This window comes from Pteropus alecto, unplaced genomic scaffold (genome assembly GCF_000325575.1).
Source record: "Pteropus alecto unplaced genomic scaffold, ASM32557v1 scaffold22, whole genome shotgun sequence".
Classification (NCBI taxonomy): domain Eukaryota; kingdom Metazoa; phylum Chordata; class Mammalia; order Chiroptera; family Pteropodidae; genus Pteropus; species Pteropus alecto.
This window is the reverse complement of record NW_006434839.1, coordinates 9,760,511-9,781,092: the sequence shown is the minus strand read 5'-3', so window position 1 is coordinate 9,781,092 and position 20,582 is coordinate 9,760,511. Positions and strand designations below refer to the sequence as shown.

General features: G+C 38.6%; 1 protein-coding gene across 4 annotated transcripts in view; it reads left to right on the top strand.

Annotated features, from left to right (window-relative positions):
- The window catches only part of AHCYL2 (adenosylhomocysteinase like 2), a 139,418-nt gene extending 120,473 nt beyond the window's left edge, over positions 1-18,945 (top strand). For all 4 annotated transcript variants that reach the window (XM_006910527.3, XM_015588386.2, XM_015588389.1 and 1 more), the window contains exons 9-17: positions 1,113-1,176; positions 1,665-1,753; positions 4,343-4,413; positions 6,430-6,524; positions 12,187-12,285; positions 13,872-13,940; positions 14,068-14,146; positions 15,389-15,509; positions 15,913-18,945. In XM_006910527.3, coding sequence (XP_006910589.1) covers positions 1,113-1,176; positions 1,665-1,753; positions 4,343-4,413; positions 6,430-6,524; positions 12,187-12,285; positions 13,872-13,940; positions 14,068-14,146; positions 15,389-15,509; positions 15,913-15,919 — 694 coding nt within the window. In that variant the 3' untranslated portion in view covers positions 15,920-18,945. The remainder of the gene's footprint in view (positions 1-1,112; positions 1,177-1,664; positions 1,754-4,342; positions 4,414-6,429; positions 6,525-12,186; positions 12,286-13,871; positions 13,941-14,067; positions 14,147-15,388; positions 15,510-15,912) is intronic.
- The last annotated feature ends 1,637 nt before the right edge of the window (positions 18,946-20,582 follow it).

Below are 20,582 nucleotides of genomic sequence, written 5' to 3'. Positions count from 1 at the left end.
TTTCAAAGCAAAGGAGGCTCAGAAATACTGTCTATTGATTTTCCTTGCTGTGCTAGCTATTCCAGGACCATTCTCCTAAGCCACGACTTTTGAGTGTGGTAATACCCAGCCAGACTTGATCTCTTCACTCAGCAAGATTTTCTCTGCACTTAATTGATATTTATTGAGTTTTATTTGGGTTTGTGGAGTTACATTAGTTCCTCTTGAGTAAAGTTGTCAAATCATTAAGAAGACAGGATTCCTACTTTGCCTTTGAGGCATTCATAGGCTCTTTAAAACAAGAAAGGTCAGCAGATAGTGAGTAGAAAGACCCACAGATGTTTGTAGGAACCGTCTGGTTTTAGTTGAAAACCTTCTTCTGCCTAGCCAGGGATTCCTAGAGAAGGGAAACTGGCTGAACCTTAAGAGAAACCAGAAACTTCTACAAGTTCTTCCAAGAAACCCTGAAAACAGTAAGGACTTTTATTCTAGTTTCGTAGAGAACCAGAGATAAAGAAGTAGAACATGTCTGAGAAGGAATCTCCCCCAGAAAACTCCCTATCTCATGCAGTCAGTGTTGGTGTGTTTCAAAGCTCTTCCCTATCTTGTTGCTCATCACCTTCCCTGTTGAATTAATGTGGGACTTCTGGTCACTCTGATACTACTAAATGTAGTACTCATTTATCAGTGTCATATTTTACGTATCTGATTCAGTAAGCTAGAATGTTTTCATTAAACCAGAGTTTGTCACCTCCTAAATAAAAATTACATGATTTTTATTTTCTTCTTAATATCTTTTATTTCCAAATGTTATATAATAAATATATACTGCTCTTATGTTTAAAAGTTACTTTGTAGTCTATAGCTTCTTCCTTTCTATACCACTCCTAGACAAGAGAAAAAAACTGAAAAAACTCACATATAAATGGAATTGATTGGGTAGCATGGAGTGAGAAAATACATATTTTATTAAACCTTTCTTCTAGTTATTAAATATTTTATCTAGGATAGAAAGCAGGCTTTCTTTCAAAATAGAGGGGGAAACCCACAAAAACATGAAAACAAAGGATCCTATCTATTCTCAAGGGAGAAACAAGAGATTTTTCTGATTAAATGTTTTTTTCCCCCCTTAGACTTAAAAGGACAACAGACATGATGTTTGGTGGAAAGCAGGTGGTAGTCTGTGGCTATGGAGAGGTAAGGTTTAACCTTTCATTTATTACATGTTTAAAATGTATTTTGCTGAAATAAGCTAGAATTTTTCATTGGTATGGACATAAGAGTACATTCATTTACCTCTTTAGATGAGAAAACAGTAACTTTAGAGACCCTCTGGTTAAAGTACAATCTTTCTTTTTCCATTTACATTTTTGCTGTTTTTTCTTAAGTTGATTTTTCTTAAGTCGACTGTTCCAGTGCACAGTTTGTGATGTTCTTTTAGCTTGTGTTTTGATTATAAATCGTGAGTGTGGGTGTTCTTATGCACATGCATGTGCTAAGCAGAGGCTAGGAGTTTGTTTGTGAACTGCATTCATTTATTTGTTTTTCTTATTTTTCCCCCGATCATGAATCTATTCAGTGAAATTCCTTTTGGGGGTGGAAACGGGGTACACATTACCAGAAGCTTTGAGAATCTTGTTTTCTCGTTGACTTTCCTTATTATGTGTACTTTCTTCCCTCTTCAGGTGGGGAAGGGATGCTGTGCTGCCTTAAAAGCCATGGGCTCCATTGTGTATGTGACTGAGATTGACCCCATCTGTGCTCTTCAAGCCTGGTAAGCATGCAAAAGGAGGCGTGCTTTGTCCTCTACACTGCCATCTACCGCGATCTTGCAGCTGCCTCCAAAGAGTGTCCTCTGGTTGATACCACATTTTAACTTAGAGAACCCAGATCCTGAGAGAGGCTGCCATTAACTGTAAGCACCTTTCTTTCAGAAATCAAGGAGCTTTGCTCGGAGAGAACAGAGACTGTCAGAAAGCCTAAAATTTAGAATTCCAATGGGAATAGCCCCTGCCTTGACCCAGAGAACAAGTAGCCCCTTACCTTCTCCATATGTAATTCTACTTCTTTGAAAACAATGATCAAAAAAGAATATGCTGGCCTCAGATCCTTTCTGACATGATGCACTGAAAAGAGCACTTCTGTAATATTTTTCCCCAAAACGTATAACCTAAATCTAATTAGGAGGACACATCAGACAATTTAAATTAAAGGTAAAATTTGCTAAGTCTGAGTGAAGGGTATGTGGGAGTTGTTTGTAGTAGTCTTGTAATTCTTAAGTTTGAAATGATAACAAAAAATAAAAGTTAAAAAAAAAAAGTTCCTTTCCTATCTGTAAAATGTGGGTAATCTTACCTACCTCAAAGAGTTGTGAAAGTTAAGTAACAATTACATGATCATTATATATGATTATATATTATATAATAAATATATAATTATATAAAGTACAGAGTTGCTATCATGTAATAAATGCTCACTAAATGATAACTATTATTTAAATAGTCTGCTGCCATCCTCAGCAGGATAGAAAAATCACTGTTTCTGAAAACTACTGCAAAGCCCCAGTGTCTATAGGCTGGATAACCCACCCAGTCTTTACTATTAGCCCTCCATAGGAAGATACCCAGAATCGAATGAGGCATGGCATAAAGATTTTACTGTAATAATTTTCCCCTGTCCTACCACTCCTCACACATCCTAGCCGTAAACCCACAGATTTCCCCAACAGAGTTGTTGGCTTTCTCTGAGTCAGGGCTCCAGCACACGAGGAGAACTATCACCATTCTAGTACTTTAAGGGTTCATTAGAAAAACCTGATTGAGATGCTGATTCAAATTATAGACATGAACTGATCACTTACTAAATATTAGTACTATGCTCTGTGCTGAGGATGAATAAGATGAATAGATGAATGAGACGAGGTCCCTGCATACGGTCAAATAACCACTGTGCAGTGTAGTAAGTGCTCTGATGGAGATAAACAGCACATGCTTCTGTATGAGCATAAAGGAGAAATATCTAACTAAAGAGCAAGGGGGCGTGGTCGAAAGAGGTTTCAATAGAGCTGAGTTTTGAAACTTGGGTAAGTGATTTCTTAGTTTGGAAGTAAATTCCAGGTACAGGGAACACATGGTTAGTTACTAGGAAGGAGGGAGCATGGCATATATAAGAGGCTCAAAGTATTTTAATATAACTGGCCAATAGGATAAATTTGGGGTGGTGGTAATATCTGAGATAGTAATCAGGTGTCAGTATAATCATATGTCAGTGTAAGTATTTGAGTCTTATCCTGAAAACAGGCAATCTCACTGACATATTTTAAGCAAGGAAGTCATAATCCAAAATGCATTTAGGGAAATCAAATGGATTAAAGAGACATAAACCTAGAGGCAAAGAGATTGAGCCAAAGGCTACTACAGTAATCTAAGCAAGAAATAATGAGACCTGATCATAAGCAAGGCCTCCATATATAGAGTTGAGGGGACAGAGTCAAGAGATTTTAGGGAATTAAGGAAAAATAATCAACCAGACTTGGTGACAACTTCAATTAGGGAGAGGCAGTAGGCTAGGACATTTTAGTTTATTTGGCTCATACAGTTGGGTGAGCAGTAATGCTGTTGATCAAGATAGAAAATATAGAAGAAGAAATAGTGTTGGGGTATGAAAAAAATAATGAGTTTCTTTTCAAACCCAGTAAATTCAAGATCCTTGTGGGACATCCAGGAGGAGCTATCCAGTAGGAGCTATCCAGTAGATAATTTGATCCATGGCACTGAAGTTTTGGAGACATCTAAATAGATGTGAGAATCAGCCACCTACAAGGGGTCATTTGTAGCCAAGGAAAGGGTACAGATAAGTGCTGAAAAAATAGAGAAAAAAGTACCCACATTAAAAGACTGACTGAGATCAAGAAAGAGCAAGCAGAAAAGTAGAATAACCAGTATCATGGACTCCAAAGAATATAGTTTTAAGAAGGCAAATAATGTAGCAGAGTAAACCAAGTAATAGAAAAGTCTAAGGAAAACAATTTTGTTTTGGCTTTCAGAAGATCATTGATGGTCTTGGGGGAGGGCAGTTTTAATGGAGTAAGTTCAGTGATAAAATGGCACTTTCTAGAAATTCATGGTTAACCCTGTCTCCCTATTATCAGGATTAATTAGGTTCCAGTGATGTGAAAGGACCTTTTATTTCTGTCCTGTATGAACTAAGGGAATGATTTGAATTATTCACTGCTAAGAATAGTCCAGCTATATCAAGAAGTGACAGTGTAGGTACCGAAGGAACATGGTAATAGCTTCTGAGACTCTGTGGCAAAAGGCTCCCCAGCTGTCTATTTAGGTTAATTGATGCTTTATTTCTACAGCATGGATGGATTTCGACTGGTGAAATTAAATGAGGTCATCCGACAAGTGGATATTGTTATAACCTGTACAGGTATGATTATAACATACAAAATAGAGTGGCACTTGGGAACATTTTCATGGAACAAGTGAAAAATGACTGGGGAACTGTTCTAACAAAACCGAAGTCTAAAAACCAGAAGTAGTAGTCCACAAAACCAGTCGATTCTTTCACATTGTTCTTACCTCTTTAGAGCTCTGACCAAAAGTACACTATGAGGTCATCCCTAGAGGAAAATTTCTCTCCATCCCTTTGTTCTTTATCTCTATCCATCCTCAACTACCTAGGAGATGGCTAGAGATGAGTTTTATATGGGAAACCAGATCTTACATGTATACGTTTGATTTTTTATTTTACCTCCAAAAGTGATGTATATTTCTCTCTAGTCCCTGCAAGTAAAACTAGGCTACAGAAAAATTCTTCATAGTTAGAGAAAGTCGGAATGGTAGTTGTGTTAACTCTCAAAAAGGGATTTTGAGTTTTAGAGAGGAATTTGCAGAAGTGGCTAGTCTCCTTGGACTAGGATTTTATCTTTATGTTGGAACCATAAACTGTTGGAATGTTGGGGGTTTTTTTATAATTGTATTTGAGAAGAAGAAAATTCAGAATATTTAAGAATAGAAATATATTTGTAGCCTCAGGGGGAGCTAGGGGCAGAGAAGAGGAACCATAAGAAACTGTTCTTGCTTTGTATCAATCCTTTCAACCTCTTTTTTAAAAATAGCTTTATTGAGATGTAATTTGCATACCATAGAGTTCAGCCACTTAATGTACAATTCAGTGTTTTACAGCAAATTCATAGGATCATTCAGCCATCACCACAATCTAATTTTTGAGATAGAATTTACATATCATAAATTCACCCTTTTAAAGTATATAGTTAAGTGATTTTTTTCAGTAAAGTTGTGCAACATTCCCTTTTCTCATTCTAGAACATTTTCATCACCCCAGAAAGAACCCCATTCTATTAGAGTCACCCCTCATCCCACCCTCCACTTTTCTCCAGCCCTAGGCAGCTGTTAATCTGTCTGTCTCTATCAATTCGCCAGTTCTAGATCTTTCATGTAAATGGATTCAGACAGTATGTGGTCTTTTGTGACTGACTTTTTTACTCGGCATAATGTCATTGATCATCCATGTTGTGGCATGTATCAATATTTCATTCCTTATTATTGCTGGGTAATATTCCATTTTAAGGTTTTACCACTTTTATTTATCCATTCATCAGTTATGGGCACTTGAGTTGTTTTCACTTTTAAACTATTAAGAATACTGCTACTATGAACGTTGTATACAAGTGTTTCCGTGAATATGTTTTTAGTTCTCTTGTGTATGTACCTGCTAAATCATATGATAACTCTACTCTTAACATTTGAGGAATTGCCAGCTTTTCTAAAGTGACTGCAGCATTTTACAATCCCACCAACAATGCATGAGAATTACAGTTTCTTCACATCCTTGCCAATACTTGGTATTGTCTGCCTTTTATTATAGCCATCCTAGTAGGTGCGAAGTAGTGATTTTTCATTGTGATTTTGATTTGCATTTCTCTAATAACTAATGATGTTGAGCGTCTTCTCGTGTGCCTTTTGGCACATCTTCTTTTGTACATCTTCTTTTGAGAAATGTCTGTTCAGATCCTTTGCTCATTTTTAAGTTGGGTTGCCATTTTATTACTGACTTATCTAAGAGTTCTTTATAAATTTTGAATACAAGCCCTTATCATTTGTATGATTTGCAAATATTTGTCCTGGGCTGTGGGTTGTCTTTTTATTTTCTTGATGGTATCATTTACAGCACAAAAGTTTATTATTTTGATGTAATTTAAGTTTATTTTTTCTTTGGTTGCTTGTGCTTTAGATGTTGTATCTAAGAAACCATTGTCTAACCCAAGGTCACAAAGATTTATTCCTATGTTCTGCTAAGAGTTTTATAGTTTTAGCTCTTACATTTAGGTCTCTGATCCATTTCAAGTTAAATTTTACATATAGTGTGAAGTATGGGTCCAACTTCATTCCTGTTCATGTGGCTATCTCTTCTGTCTTCAAGGTAACAAGAATGTGGTAACTAGAGAGCACTTGGACCGTATGAAGAATAGCTGCATCGTTTGCAACATGGGACATTCCAACACGGAAATTGATGTGGTAAGATCAAGTGACTCATCATTGGGGGCTTTTTTCCTCTTTGCCAAGAAACATAAACTGGAAGAGGAAAGAGTAGGGTCACCAACCATCCTTGACATGACTGCCCTGGCAGAGCTGTCTGCAGTCTGTTCACTTACTAGCCCTGTGTCAAGGGGGAGAAATCTATGGGCTGGGATGAGAACATTGCTTTAGATTGACTGTGTCTGTCAAATAATGTGGTTTCTCTTTTCTCTCTCTCTTTGATTGAGCTAGGTCTCCCCTTACCTATTTTCCAGATTATAGTAATTGAGTCTGTAGGTGTCACAATCAACTCAGTAGCACATGTTCCTCATGTTCCTCAAATGTGGAAAATCTATCACTTTGGTTCTCTAATTTGATTATATTCACCCTAAACAATTTTAGTCCAACATAACACTTGGCCCTACTAAGTTGCCCAAGTAATAGTTAACAGAAGTGTTATTTATTTCTTTTCGGACTTACCAAAGTATCTCTCAGTGTGACTTTCACTCTGGTTTTAAATTTTTATGACATTTTTATGGCACCACTGTATTTCTCTCTGGGTAAATGGCTCAAGCAAAGCATGCTTTCATCTCCACTGAAGGCTGCTCTGATTGAGCCTCAGCATTGCCAGGTAAGGATCAGTTGATATATTGAGAGCCTGTTAGATGATATCTATTTGAAATGGTTTCTCATATCTATTTGAAATGGTTTCTCTTTTTAACTCTGTGCTCTCTTCTTCTATTTATAAAAATAGCTGGACAAACCATCTACCAAAACCTGTTTCTACCCTTGAGGTTTCTGAGTGGCATGGCTCCATTACTCTGTCTTACCATGATACTTTGCTTATAATGAATTATTTAGTTAGTTCTTTTGTTGTTGTTATTAAATTTCACTTATGTGTCATACTGCCCCGTTAGTAAATGGTTGAAGATATTAATATTCTAAAACTATCTAGCACACAATTGTACTTTTCTGGGGTTAATCTGCTGCTCATAGATCCTCCAAATGGGAAAAGCTGGAGGGAGATAGTCATGCTGTGAGCCCTGATAAGAAATCTTATTAAGGGAAAGGGGAAGAAATTTTCCTTCTAAACCCTCAAGAAACTCTGAAATAAAAATAATTCCAATTACAGTCATATATATGTTTTATATTTTTACTTTATTATATTTCACCCTCTTGACCACCCTATGAGGCATTATTCTTATCCCTGATTTTCATTTGGGAAACTAAGAAGTTAAGTACATTGTTCAGTCAAATACATTGATTCAAAATTAAACTGGAACACAAAATCCAGGGCTTTTTGCTTCTAGTCAAGTTTTTGTTTTATTTTGTTTAGTTTTCCTGCTTCTTGTACTACTACCTCCTCATGATTACTAGATTAAGTTCAAATTGTGATGGTAACCTCTCCTCTGAAAGCAGCCCAGACGTCAGTAATCTCTCAGCATAGAGGCTGGGAGACACTTTACCTTCAATCACAAACATTTATTGTGTGATAGCTATATGCCACGTGCCATTCTGGGTGCTTGGAATCAATGAACAAAACAGGCTAACATTCTCATGGAGCTTAAGTTTTAGAGGAGAAAAAAGACAATAAACATAATAAATAAAATTTATGGTATGTTGGAAGGCAAAAGCACCACAGAAAAAAAGAAAAAGTACAGCATGGTAAGGGGAGAATATTTTTAAGTGAACAATATTTAGCCAGAGCAAATGCCCTGAGGCTGGAGGGTGCCTAGACTGTTTGAGGATCAACAATGAGGCCATTGCGGTTGGGGCAGAATGAGCATGGGGCAGGCAGGTTGAACTCAGAGAGGTAATGGGCCAGATCTTATAGGGCCTCATAGGTCATTGTAAGAATTGATTATATTCTGAGAAAAATAGGGAGCCATTGTACGATTTATAACCATCTAACTTCTGTTTTAAAAGAATGACTTTTATTTTAAAGGGATCACCCTGGCTTCTGTGTTGAGACTAGGCTTAGTTTTGCAGGTATTGCTAGGGAGACCCAGTATCTGCCACAGATGCTAGCCAAGGGCCATCTCTCAGATCTCTGTGCTCTTCTTAGCAGAAGGTTTACGACTCAACCAGATGGTCCAGAAAGGGAGATGCTCAGAAGAGCTTTGGAAAAGTTAAGTTAAACTCGACCTTTGATGATAGTGTCACAGGGCATGTAAAATGAAATTTAAGGAAATAGCAAACTCAACTAATCATTAAAACCAGAATGTTCATTCACTATCTCACAAATTTGTATTGAATGCTTGCTCTGCTCTGTGTTGAGTGCTTGGCTAAAGAATAGCAGTGAACAACACACCTCTTCTCCTGGACCTTGTACTCTACTGTGGGAGACAGACAATAGACAGTTATTGTCAGTGCCTTGTGTTGAAGAAAAACAGCAAGGTGAGGACGTTGAAGATACTGATTTAGTTAGGGTGATCAAGGAAGGACTCTGAGGCGATAACATTTGAACAAAAACCTGAATGAATTGAAGGAGCAAGCCATCGGAGCATTCTATTCAGAGAGAATGGTAAGTAAAAGACCGTGAGGTAGAACCATGCTTCATGTGTTTTGAAGAAAAAAAAAGATGCCATCTTGGCAGAAACAGAATGGGCAAGAGGATGAGGATAAGAGGTAGCTAAAGAGACAGTGGACTTTGTTGGCCATGGTAAGGACTTTAGATTTTGGAAGGTTTTGAACAGTGACTGACAAAATCTGACATGTTTTAAAAGATCATTCTGCCTGTTGTATTCTGCCTGTTGTATAAAGAAAACATTTCTGGAGTTTGAACAGGGACAACAAAATGCTCTTTCAGTATTTCCAATGACAGAAGGTGGTAGCTTGGATTAGATGGGTAAGCAAGCAGTGGAGGTAATAAGAAGTGACATATTGTGAAGGTGTGGGAACAATGGGATTAGGTAGAAATTTATAATTTTACCTGACCTCGATATGGTGACTGCTGCATTTTTAAGCAAGGAATAGCTCATCAAGAGTGAGTCATTTAGAAAGGTGCATTTTTTTTTCTGAGAAATATTAATGTGAATACTTAGAGAACCTGTGATAGAGATTGTGCTCTTAGCTGGCTTTTGGCCATGTCTTTCATGTATTTCTCCCTCAAAAGCAGACTTGCTTATCCATAAACTTCACAATTCAAGGGGTTAAATCTTTATGTACACATGCTTTAAAAGTTTTCATCAGCAAAAGAATTTCAATCTGAGACTTGCTTTTGACAACATGCTTTCTAAGACAGAACCACAGTTGTTCTCCCTGAAAAAACTGACATGCAAAATCATATAATACCAATTTGTGCAAGCATAGCAACTGGCTTATTTACAGTGGGACACACACCTAATTTGGGAAGGTAATCTGCATAGGGCACTTTTCTCCTGGTGGATTGCTTAGTGATTGTAAACCCACAGTAAAGACAATTAGGTGCCTTTAAGAGAAATTCTTGTAAAGCAGCACTGGCCATAGGAAACCCTTCTCTCGAAGAGTGTGACTGCCAGACAAACTTAATAGGTTATTGGAGCTTCTGGGACACTGCTAGAGATTATTCAATCAAGTTTATCTTCACACCATATTTTTAAACTGATCCTCAGGTCTTTTGCTTGCATCATAACCATTCCAGTACTCTCATAAACTGCCTCAACTAAGTATTGATCATATTATGATGTTCATGAGAACTGTACTTTCCTTGATTCCACCATATCTTTTTTTCAAAGGAATACCTTCTAAGACAGGAGACTCTTGTTAACCATGGAATGGCTTTTTGCTCCCCGTCACCAAGATTGCTTATCTTCTGGGAGATTAGGAATGTGAGACACTAAGAACTTGAAGTACTTTCAAGTCCCATCATCTCAATAAAAAAAATACCAGTGTCACCAAGGAGTAACTCTTGGCTCTATGTGGTTATTGCTTCCATGGTGATACTTCTAAAGGCTAAAGGATTTACCTTGTGTATCCTTAACTTCCCAAAATTGTCTGTCTGCTTAAATTTCTTTATAACTCTATTTACAGTGTTTATTTATAAAATTTCTTTTTAAAATCTAAATTTTAAAGTAATACTTGCTTAGTTTAAAATTTTAAACAATATAAATATATCTAAAGTAAGAAGTAAAAAATTTATAAAAATTGCAATTATAGTATGTTGTTCTGCAACTTGATTTTTTCACATAATAATAATAAAAAATGATTTTCATGTTAACACATGTAGACATGAAATACTACTTTTTTTTAGACGTGTAGAAAAGTAATACTACTTTTTTTAAAAAAGAATTACATAATATTCCATTGTATGGAATTATCCTGATTTAATTAGTTATTCCCTTGTTGATTTACATTTCTGCTATTACAGATAACACTGGGAACATTCTTGGAAACTTATATTTCTGAACTCAAGCAAGTGTTTCTATAGGATAGAACCTGAAAAGTGAAATTGATTGATCAAAGATTAGGTCCAAATATAAAATTTTGTTAGCTACTGCCAAATTGCCCTCTAGAAAGGTTGAACCAATTTATGAAACTTGACAGCTCAAGAAATTTTTTATTTCCCATCTACTTAATAATTAGTCTAGACCATTAATATAGTCCTGGATGTACTGAAGTATAATTATATATCTATCTTTCCCACTAGATTGGTAATGAAAAGACCATACAGTCCCTGTCCATAAATAGCTCACAGTCTAGTAGGGAAATCCATAGTCTTATCTATAATAATGTCTTTTACTACAGTGTCTAGAATATAGTATGTACTCAGCTAATGACTATTGTATAACTAAAGTGTTTCTCTTTTTATATCTGTAAACTACTATTTGGCAGAACGTCTCAATTTTACCAACTTAAGCTAATGGGTAGTCTTAGAATATGACTCCCTTTCTATTTTTGGCCTTGCCCATTGGAAGAAGGAAGTTGTTGTCTTAAGTCTAAACCCTGTGACTGTTATTTGATTGCTGCTGTTAATAAACTTAACATTTCTTCTCTTGTTCTTGGAATGTACAATATACAGAAATGGAAGGAGGGTGAGCCACTGGGAGCTTTACTCTACCATTAAGCATTTCTCTAAAGGCTACCTCACATTTGCACTTAGGTCACAAAGCTTCTGTAACTTTAGAGTGAACACCATCATTGAGAAGGTGGAACCTGGGACACGGGGACATGAGGGCAGAACTTGGGCCCCCAGCATGCTATGTTTAGAACATTCAGCCTTCTCTAATTAATTTCACTCAGCTCTGATCCTTTTTTATGTGTCTCCAGCACTTATGATTCAGTTTGCACTGTTTTAATTTGCACTTGTTTGCATGTTGCTTTGTAAATATTTTAAAGGCTTTTCCCCCCTCACATATGTACTGTTTTGTGTCCCCAACTAAAATATGAGCTTTTTGAAGGCAGAAACCATGTCTTTGGTTTCTTTTGTATTTCCCATAGCACCTTTAACTGTGCTCAGCAGAGAGTGGGCGTACAGTATTTGTTGTGGAATGACATCCTGGCTGGGCCTAAGATTAAATTCCCTGAAATGGAACAGTCCTAACCAACCCAGGACAGGTATTCTCCATCTGGCATGTTGGTTGCTTCTTTCAACTTGCTATTTGAAATGGCTCCCTTCAACATCTTTCCATCCACAAAGTGGGACTTGGCATGGCTGATGATGTGCTTACTGTATGTATTCCAGGCAAGTCTGCGGACACCAGAACTGACTTGGGAGCGAGTGAGATCACAAGTTGACCATGTAATATGGCCTGATGGCAAAAGGATAGTATTGCTGGCAGAGGTAAGACGTGAGGCTGGTAAGAGAGATTCAGCTTCGTCAGGAGAGACTGCAGTACCAGGTCCCCTCCTCCTCATGTTCTCTCATACTTTCAACTTCTCTTAAGTACAAGCTTAACTACTTTACCAGTGGATTTTACATCTAACTGTGAAAGATCTTTTCATTTGGCAATTAAGAAACTATTTTGGTTCCCCACTTTTCATCAATTATCCTGTCTCTCTATGTCACTCTACAGTTGAGTCAGATAATGACTATTACTGAGAAAGAAATTAACAGATAGAGCCAATGCCACTTTGAGTGATGCTTACAAAGAGATAATGTCATCTGTGGGATGGTTTAATCAGTAAGCACAAAGTAGATATTCCTGACTATAAGACTGTGTTAGGTGAGCTCTGGGAAGGTCATATCTTTGATCGATTCCATTTTTGAGTATCTGTTCCCCTGAATTGAGCTAGACATGTAGTAGTTCCCAGCTACATATTGAATTGAGTGATTGACATTTCCCTCTCCTAGCTTCTTCTATCTCAGACTTACTCTTGACTTTCATTCCACTTAGCCTTCTTTGTCAATGTTTGGATATTTTTCCTTTCTCGAAAGCCTCTCTTCCCTAGTCCTAGATTCCTAACAGCTATAACAATGCCCCCTGTTCTTTTAACAAGAAGGATAATAATACTTTTCTTTTTTTTTTAATTAAAGAATTTGAAAATGTAAAACATACTGTCTTCGTCTAGGGACCCTTAAATTTATGTTTGAGTATCCTTCCTGTTCGCTTCACCTTTCCTCACCTTCTCTCACATTCTCAAATATGTTAGGACATCTGTAAAGGGACTGAATTATTTCTTCACAAGAAAGGGGTAGTACGAGGAAGGGAGGGACAGTTTGTTAAATATTAATTGCTTTGATGTCAGCTCGCTGTCTGGTGACTTATTTCCAGTTGCCTGGGAGATCCCATCCAGTAATTTTGGTGACAAAAGCAAGCAGCACCATTGGTTTTGGTTTCTATGGTTGAGCAAAAAAGGTGGTCAAGGAAATAGATCGGGAAATGATGGCATTGGAAGGAGAGTCTAGCTCTTCTAGTCTCTAAATCCATTCAGAATACAAGGCTGCCCTTGAATTCAGGGGAACCAAACTCAGGAAGAGAGGCAGAAAAATCCTCACAGCTTCCTAAATCTAAAATATGTCCCCTCACAACCTGGAGAGATTGCCCCTGGATTTGACTAGATCATTGTTTAGGGCAATCTTTCAAAGGAATACCAATACCTTAGAAGGAGGATATTCTGTAGTTAAAAGTAGAAAATTCAAGAGAAATATACCCTTCCTTGGCATAAGACTCAGTACCATGTGCCCATCTCTATTTCTTTCTACATAATCCCAGAGATCTTTTATCTATTACCTTCATCAAATTTTTCAGAATTTTTCATCGTTTCATTTAAACATCTGTCGGTTAATTTCTATTTATTGAACACCTGCTTTTTGTCCAGTAATATTAGTTGGGAAGAATTTGGAAAATGTCAGGCATGCTCTTCCCTCACTCCTTAAAGGCCAGAGACTTTGTCCTAACCATTTGTGTCTTAACCCTTGCCATCTAGGGCCGTCTACTGAACCTAAGCTGCTCCACAGTGCCTACATTCGTGCTTTCAATCACTGCTACTACTCAGGTAAGGCCTCCAGAGTGGGAAAGCAGTGATCTGGATAGGGCCATAAGACCAGCAAGGTTTCACTTGATGTGGGGTAGATTGTTGTGAATGGCATGTCATGTCAGCATCCATGTCTCTGCTTTTCTAGGCTCTTGCCTTGATAGAGCTTTACAATGCTCCTGAGGGTCGCTATAAGCAGGATGTCTACCTGTTGCCCAAGAAAATGGGTAAGCATGCATGCTTCCATCCTTAGCCTTCCCAAGGGAGTTCAGAGTCAGAGGCTAAATGAAGTTTGGGGGCATTATATTGCTTATGGATAGAAAAAAAAAACATACATTTATCTTGTAAAGTAGGAGCTAGGATTCCTAGGTTCCATCCTCAGTTGATTTATCACGTTTTCCACATGAGTTACCCTAGTGAAGTCGTGACACTTTGCTGTGATCTAGTTCACCTGCCTGTCAATTTTAAGAATTTTCTCTCTTAAAGTATCTTGTATGCAAGAATCTCAAAGGAGAAAAATATGTTCCCTCAAGAGAGAGGAATCATCTCCTACCTTGTGATATCTGACTCATTCCAGTTCTAGGCTGCTAGATAGCCCCTACCAAACTTTTCTTAGACCAAGAAAACTTTCAGGCTGCACCTTCTAACTTACACCCCATTGTTTCAGGCCAAAGGAAAGATTCTGAATAGCTTATGTTAAGAGTTTAGTTATGTGGGTGTTTTGTATAGGAGAAACATTAAACTCTCTTAAATTTTTAAAGAACTTGCCTCAAGCACCTGAACTGAGACAGACAGGGACTAAATCAGCTTCTGGTTTTGTTTTGCTTTAGCACTAGATGCAAAGCAACTATTAGAAGTTGACATATTTTCTCTTTAATAGTCTCTGTGGAAGGATATAAAAGAAATGGAACAGTCCATATTCTGACTGAATGTATAATGAAGTTAGGGAGACCAAAAAATACATAGGAAATCACATAAAATTCTGAATAAGTAGTATATATTCAGGTAAGGAAATGTAAACAGAAATGCATGAGATAATTAAGGATACCGAAAGCAAGGCAAATAGCATAGTATCATTCTTAGTCATTCCTTCTGATTTCCAAGATGTTTGTTTTTCTGAATGACGAAAAGTATAATGCTCACAGCGGAACTAAAGTTGGAACTTCTCATTTTTTAGTTCTCCCACTATCTCATCCTTTCTTTTGGACCTTAAAGCCTAATGCTTCTTTCATTTCTCCCTCTGAGGAAAAGGAAAAGGTTCAGGGTTGAAGCAGATTGTAAGGAAGAAAGGTATGGCTATGAAAAGCACTGGCTCAAAGCTCAAGCAACTAGTCCTTAGAATTGAGGGCCAATGAGCAAAAGTTGAGCAATTTTCATTCAGCTCCAAAAATTAGAAAGTATCTTTTTAAGGCCTAGCTTGAGAGAACAGTCATGAATGTTTATACCAGGGCTTCTGTGGTCTATTCCAGATGAGTATGTGGCCAGCCTACACCTGCCCACCTTTGATGCCCACCTGACAGAGCTGACAGATGAACAGGCCAAGTATCTGGGACTCAACAAGAATGGGCCTTTCAAGCCTAATTACTACAGGTGTGTTGGGCTCCCCAGAAAAGAGGGAAGCATGGTTAGTGAAGAGCTTCCTGCACTGGAAGTGGTCTTTACATCCATTACCATATTTACACGAACTCAGAAAAAGAAACCACTCCCCGTCAGTGCCACTCCCAAAAGATTCTTTGAGGCCTTCTCTAGACATTAAAAAATATTTCCTTTCTTGAATTTCCCTTTCTCCATTTTATCTTCTTGATATGATTTTTACCTCTGTATGGAGAAATACTGGCCTTTTTCACTAATGTGAAAAGCGCCACTATTATCTACCCTCACCATGCAGTCCCTAAAAGTCCCTGCCTCCCTGGTACACCTTTAGGCAGTCTTCATGTCCCAGCATCCTCACAAGCTGATAACATCACAGTCTCATCTTTCTTTTTCCCTTCAGGTATTAAGTTCCTGTAACTCAAGCCAGAAGAAGTTTTAAGGAATAGAACTCCGAGTCTTTTCTCCACTCCTATACAGGAAAGAACCCAGCAAGCTGCTTCTCTAATCAGCTGCCCGCTGTGCTCACCCTATATGTTAGGTTATTTATTTATTAAAATCTAGAATCCTGTTCCTGTTGCCTTGGCCCAAAGTGTGGTTACTGCCCCCGAGGGCTGTGAGACAGAGGACAGGCTGAGAAAGGAAAGAAATGGGGCAACCATTCCCATTGCATCTTTTGCATTATTCCCCATTGGCTCCAAATCCTCAGCAGTGGTCATTTTTCTCTTGTCCAGGCTCAGGAGTTAGTCCAGGGATTCCCCACTCCTTGTTCCCTGGGGATTTAGGGAATAGATTTTCAGCAGCTGTCTTTCTCAGCTTTGGCCCGTCCCCAAGTAAGGCCTTTTGGAAGCCACTGAATTAAGATGGCCTGGGTTCCCAGCCTTGACCATCACTGTTACTGCCTTCTTTATAAAATGCTTAGAAGGAAGGAGTGTTATGACTTTGACAAGCTGCACCGAGAACTTAGTTGTGCCTGTGCTTACTGGGAGTCTCCTTATTTACGCAGGACTCCTTTTGTCTCTTTGAATATTTATGTCCATTTTAACGCTTTCTGGTTCCAAGAGGAATGTGCCTCCATTATTTCTTCAGCAGCTCTGACATTTGTCAGGCATTCATTTTGCCGTCTTTTTAACCCAGCTAACCTCTGCTCAGGAAGTGGGGGCCAGCCTGCTGGGGCCCACAGTTTTACTTCCTTGTCACTTAACTGGATAGTTTTCCAGGAAGCTCCCTCCAAATTGGCACTGTCTCAGAAAAGGAGGGCTTATTGTGAAACATTGCTTCCTAAAACGTCCTCTTATTGCCTAAAACTACTTTTGAAACTAAGCAGGGAAAAGCATACTTTCCAAGGGATTAGGAAATGAGACAGGTCTTTCAGGCCCACAGCATGATACCCTAAAGAAGCAGAATGTATTTATTTGTCTCCTAGGGAGGGCTATGCAGCTTCACTGGCTTAGCTATAAGGAGATGACGCTCTGAACTGCATCCAGATGATCAGAGCTAGTTTGACTAGTTTGAACCTCATCAGACATTCATCACTTTGGCCATTGCCATTGATGAAACTGCGATGTAATGTCTCTGCAATTTGGTCTGTGGTCTTTCTTCTCTGTTAGGATATGTTTTTATGTTCTGGCCTCTTCCATCTTAGTATTCTGTATTTCAGAGGTCATTTCTTTAGTAACTCCAACATTACAAAAAATTAGTAATGTGAGCAGTCTGAAATTTTATGCCCCACCTAAGAGTTTGATTCCTTTTGGAGACTGACTGACCTGTCGGTCTTAAGGGTTCCAGTGAAACCAAATTGGTTCTAAGAGTTAAAGTCTAGAGTGGCCCTATGAATCTTGAATGAAATGAGTCCCTTTTCCCTCTGCCAACCTTAATTACACTCTCAGGTTGGTTTGTTTTCCCATTTTTTTCCTATCCTGGTCTGCCTCAAAGTCTCAAGACCAAGGTGACTCAAGAAAATACCAGACCACCCAGGGTCACTATAACCTTCCCACCCTAATTCTCTCCAGCCTCCACCTTCTCCAGCTTACCTTGGTCTTCACATATATCTTCAGAGCTAGTCTAGAAGTGACTTTCCTTTTGGAGGTAGGGAGGTGGACTTTAGCTAAATGGCTATTTGCCTCATTGAATAGTATATAAGCTCAGCCCATAGAGTCTGGTTCCTCAGAAACCATATATTTTGCCAAGTACTGGAAAAAGGCCATATCCATGACTACATTCTTTCATGAAGAATATCATAATTGCTGAAAATTCCACTAGGCCATTTAATTTTTTCATTTGCCTACCCAGTTCTGAATTTTTTATTAATTAAATCCCTTTTGCAAAAGGTTCAGATCTTTGTACCTCATCTTATATCCAAATCAGATTCCATTAGGCTGATATCTGGACTCCAGCCTATTATGTTCTTAGGCCAAAAATTATAACCTGCTGTTTCTCAGCAAAGCCTGGCTCTCTGTGGAGCCGATCCTGACAGAGCTATTGCTATAGTGAAGAGACCCATTCCAAATGAAAAAGGAGCCACACTGGGCTTCTAGGTTAGGTTGCCAGTGTTGCTGCCCATGGTGAGGTATGTGCCTCTGAGTTTCAGATGACTTTTCCTTTCTGTCTGTGTCATCAACCTTTTAAGAAGAAAAGGAGGCCCAGGCCTCCTGAGTATTGAGGTTCTAGTTTAGTGTTGGAATTTGATTATTATTCCCTCTATCCTTGGAATCAGAAAAAAAAATGTGTCTTCTTTCCTCAAGCTCTCACCTTAGATGCATCCTAGGTATCTGGAAGCATGGGAAAGAAGACTGATTTTCTCTTTGTATGTGTCCCTGGTTTGTGGGGATACTTACATTTTCCCTGGGATGAATTTCTGCTAGTTTTCAAGGTCTTTTTTTGCCTTCTAAATGGAAATATTGTTTTCTTTTTCTTAATTTCTCGTAAGGGAAAAAAAAAAGGCATCTGGTCTACCTTCCCTCTGCCCCCTTACCTTCTCATTTCTACACCCCCCCCACCCCACCCTCCACACACACGTGAGCACAGCTCCCCATGGCCACACACTCCTGCAATGCCTTTTTGCTGCTTGGCTTTTCTCTGAACAGATCTGAAATTGCTGCTCCTGTGGTTTTCTCAAAATTAACTTTGTCACGGTTTAAAAAAAGAAATCAAAATGCATTGTTGCATTAACTTTTTTTAAAATATGAAAATTATGGAAAGAAAATAGGCAACACCAGCAAATTATATGTGGACAAGTTTTAAACTATATACATACATATCTATATATAAAAATAATCCTCTAGTTCTCATTGTCACCTTACTGAAAGGAAATAAAACTTCTAAGGATCACTATTTCTGAGAGGTTCTTGGAAATCTTTATGTCTAAGTGATTGTATTAGATCAGCAATAATGAATATGTAATCTCAAAAGATAAATAAAATATTCTTAAAATGGATTCCTGTCTTGAGAGTGTGTTCCTTGCTTCTGTGACCCAGGAATTCAGAGAGAAGAGGTTTCTGGGCAACAGGCCAGAGAATGAGCCCACTGTAGAGCAAGGATGTGAAAAGCTGAAGCAGTTACCAAAGGACACATTCGAGTGGCCTTAGCCTTGTAAGAGACCCTTATTCCATTGAGGGCCATTCCACTAATAAATACCCCCCGACACCCTGTTATGTGTACAAAGAACCTGCTTCCTCAGAACCACCACCCTGGGGAGTTGACCAGTGTAGGCTTAAGGCAGAGAAACTAAAGCCTGGTTGTAGATTCCACAAGCCCTCCGTGTGCTACCATTAGCTAGAGAGCAGAGAAGCTAGCATCCCATGGTTTGAGACCAAAGGACTTTGACACCATCCACCCCAAAGGAAGAAGGACATGAATCTAGCATAGATTTGACTCTAAGTCAAGTTTTGCCCGACTAAATCAGTAACCAGAGGATGAATCTAACTGCCTGTTCTTTTTCAGCTACCAGTGGAGTAGCCATCTTTGAGTAGCTTTCTGATAGCCAGCTACTTTAGTTGACAGCCTTAACTAGTTCTGCATCCTGTATGCAAGATGTTTTCTCATTACCCCCGCATGTGCCCTTGATGGGGAGAGGAGGATGTTCTATCCTTTTTTTACTACTTTATTCTGGCTGTCTGATACCCTCAAAAACTAGGTATTTTAAGGCTTTCAGAATCTTATTTTTAAGCTTTCTCAGTGCCAGGTGTTATCTATTTAATCACATCTGACCTCCGTGGATTAGAGGAGAGTGCTTCTATGGGGGAAGCGGTATGTTTGGTCCTTATAATACACCTATTTATACCTCCAGTCCTCTGTCAGCAGCCTCAGGAAACCTGAGTTTTGGGACAAGGGAAAGTGGCGGTGTAGGTTTAAAAATAACTCAGCGCTGGAGCCATCTCTGCAAGATGGAAAGACTTGTAAACCAGCCCCTAATTAGCCCCTAGGTGTATTTATGGGTACCTCTGTGGTCAATGATATTGACAGCTGTCACGTCTTTGCTGAAAAATAAGCTAAAAGAAATTGAGCGTATGCCAATTCTACGGCCTATAGTTGCAAAGTTTTCAGTTAACCTGTGCTTTCTTGTTACTACTTCTAAGAGTTGTTTCCAAGTGTCTTACTCCTTTATGACAAGATCTAAAAGTCTAGGCCTATAATGATCAGATAAATGTCTGATCTTTACTGTCTCCCATTCCACTGGGTGTGGAAAAGATAATGGATTGAAGTTTCTCCTCATGTTGACTCTTTGCAATCTCCATAGCACATTTTTTCAAACTCCTTCTCTGAAAGTGAAGCCAGATGGAGCTCTAGGCTCAGGAAACAGCCTTATGTAGAGGCCAGAGGGGACTTTGTGAGCTGTTTTTAATCATGTACCCTTTGTCCTAGGGGTAGGCTGGAAAAGGAACAAAGCTTCAAAAGTGGCCACTCCTGTCTGCCACCACTGTTGGGGATCCTGCTGATTGACTAGGCTTACAAGGGAACATGAAGTTCTGGGCCTGTCAATCCTAGAGCTCTGACTGCTTAGGTGAAGAGATACTGGGAAAGGGAAGGTAGAATAAATCTTTTATTAAGAAACCCCAAGGGGCTGTGCTGTGG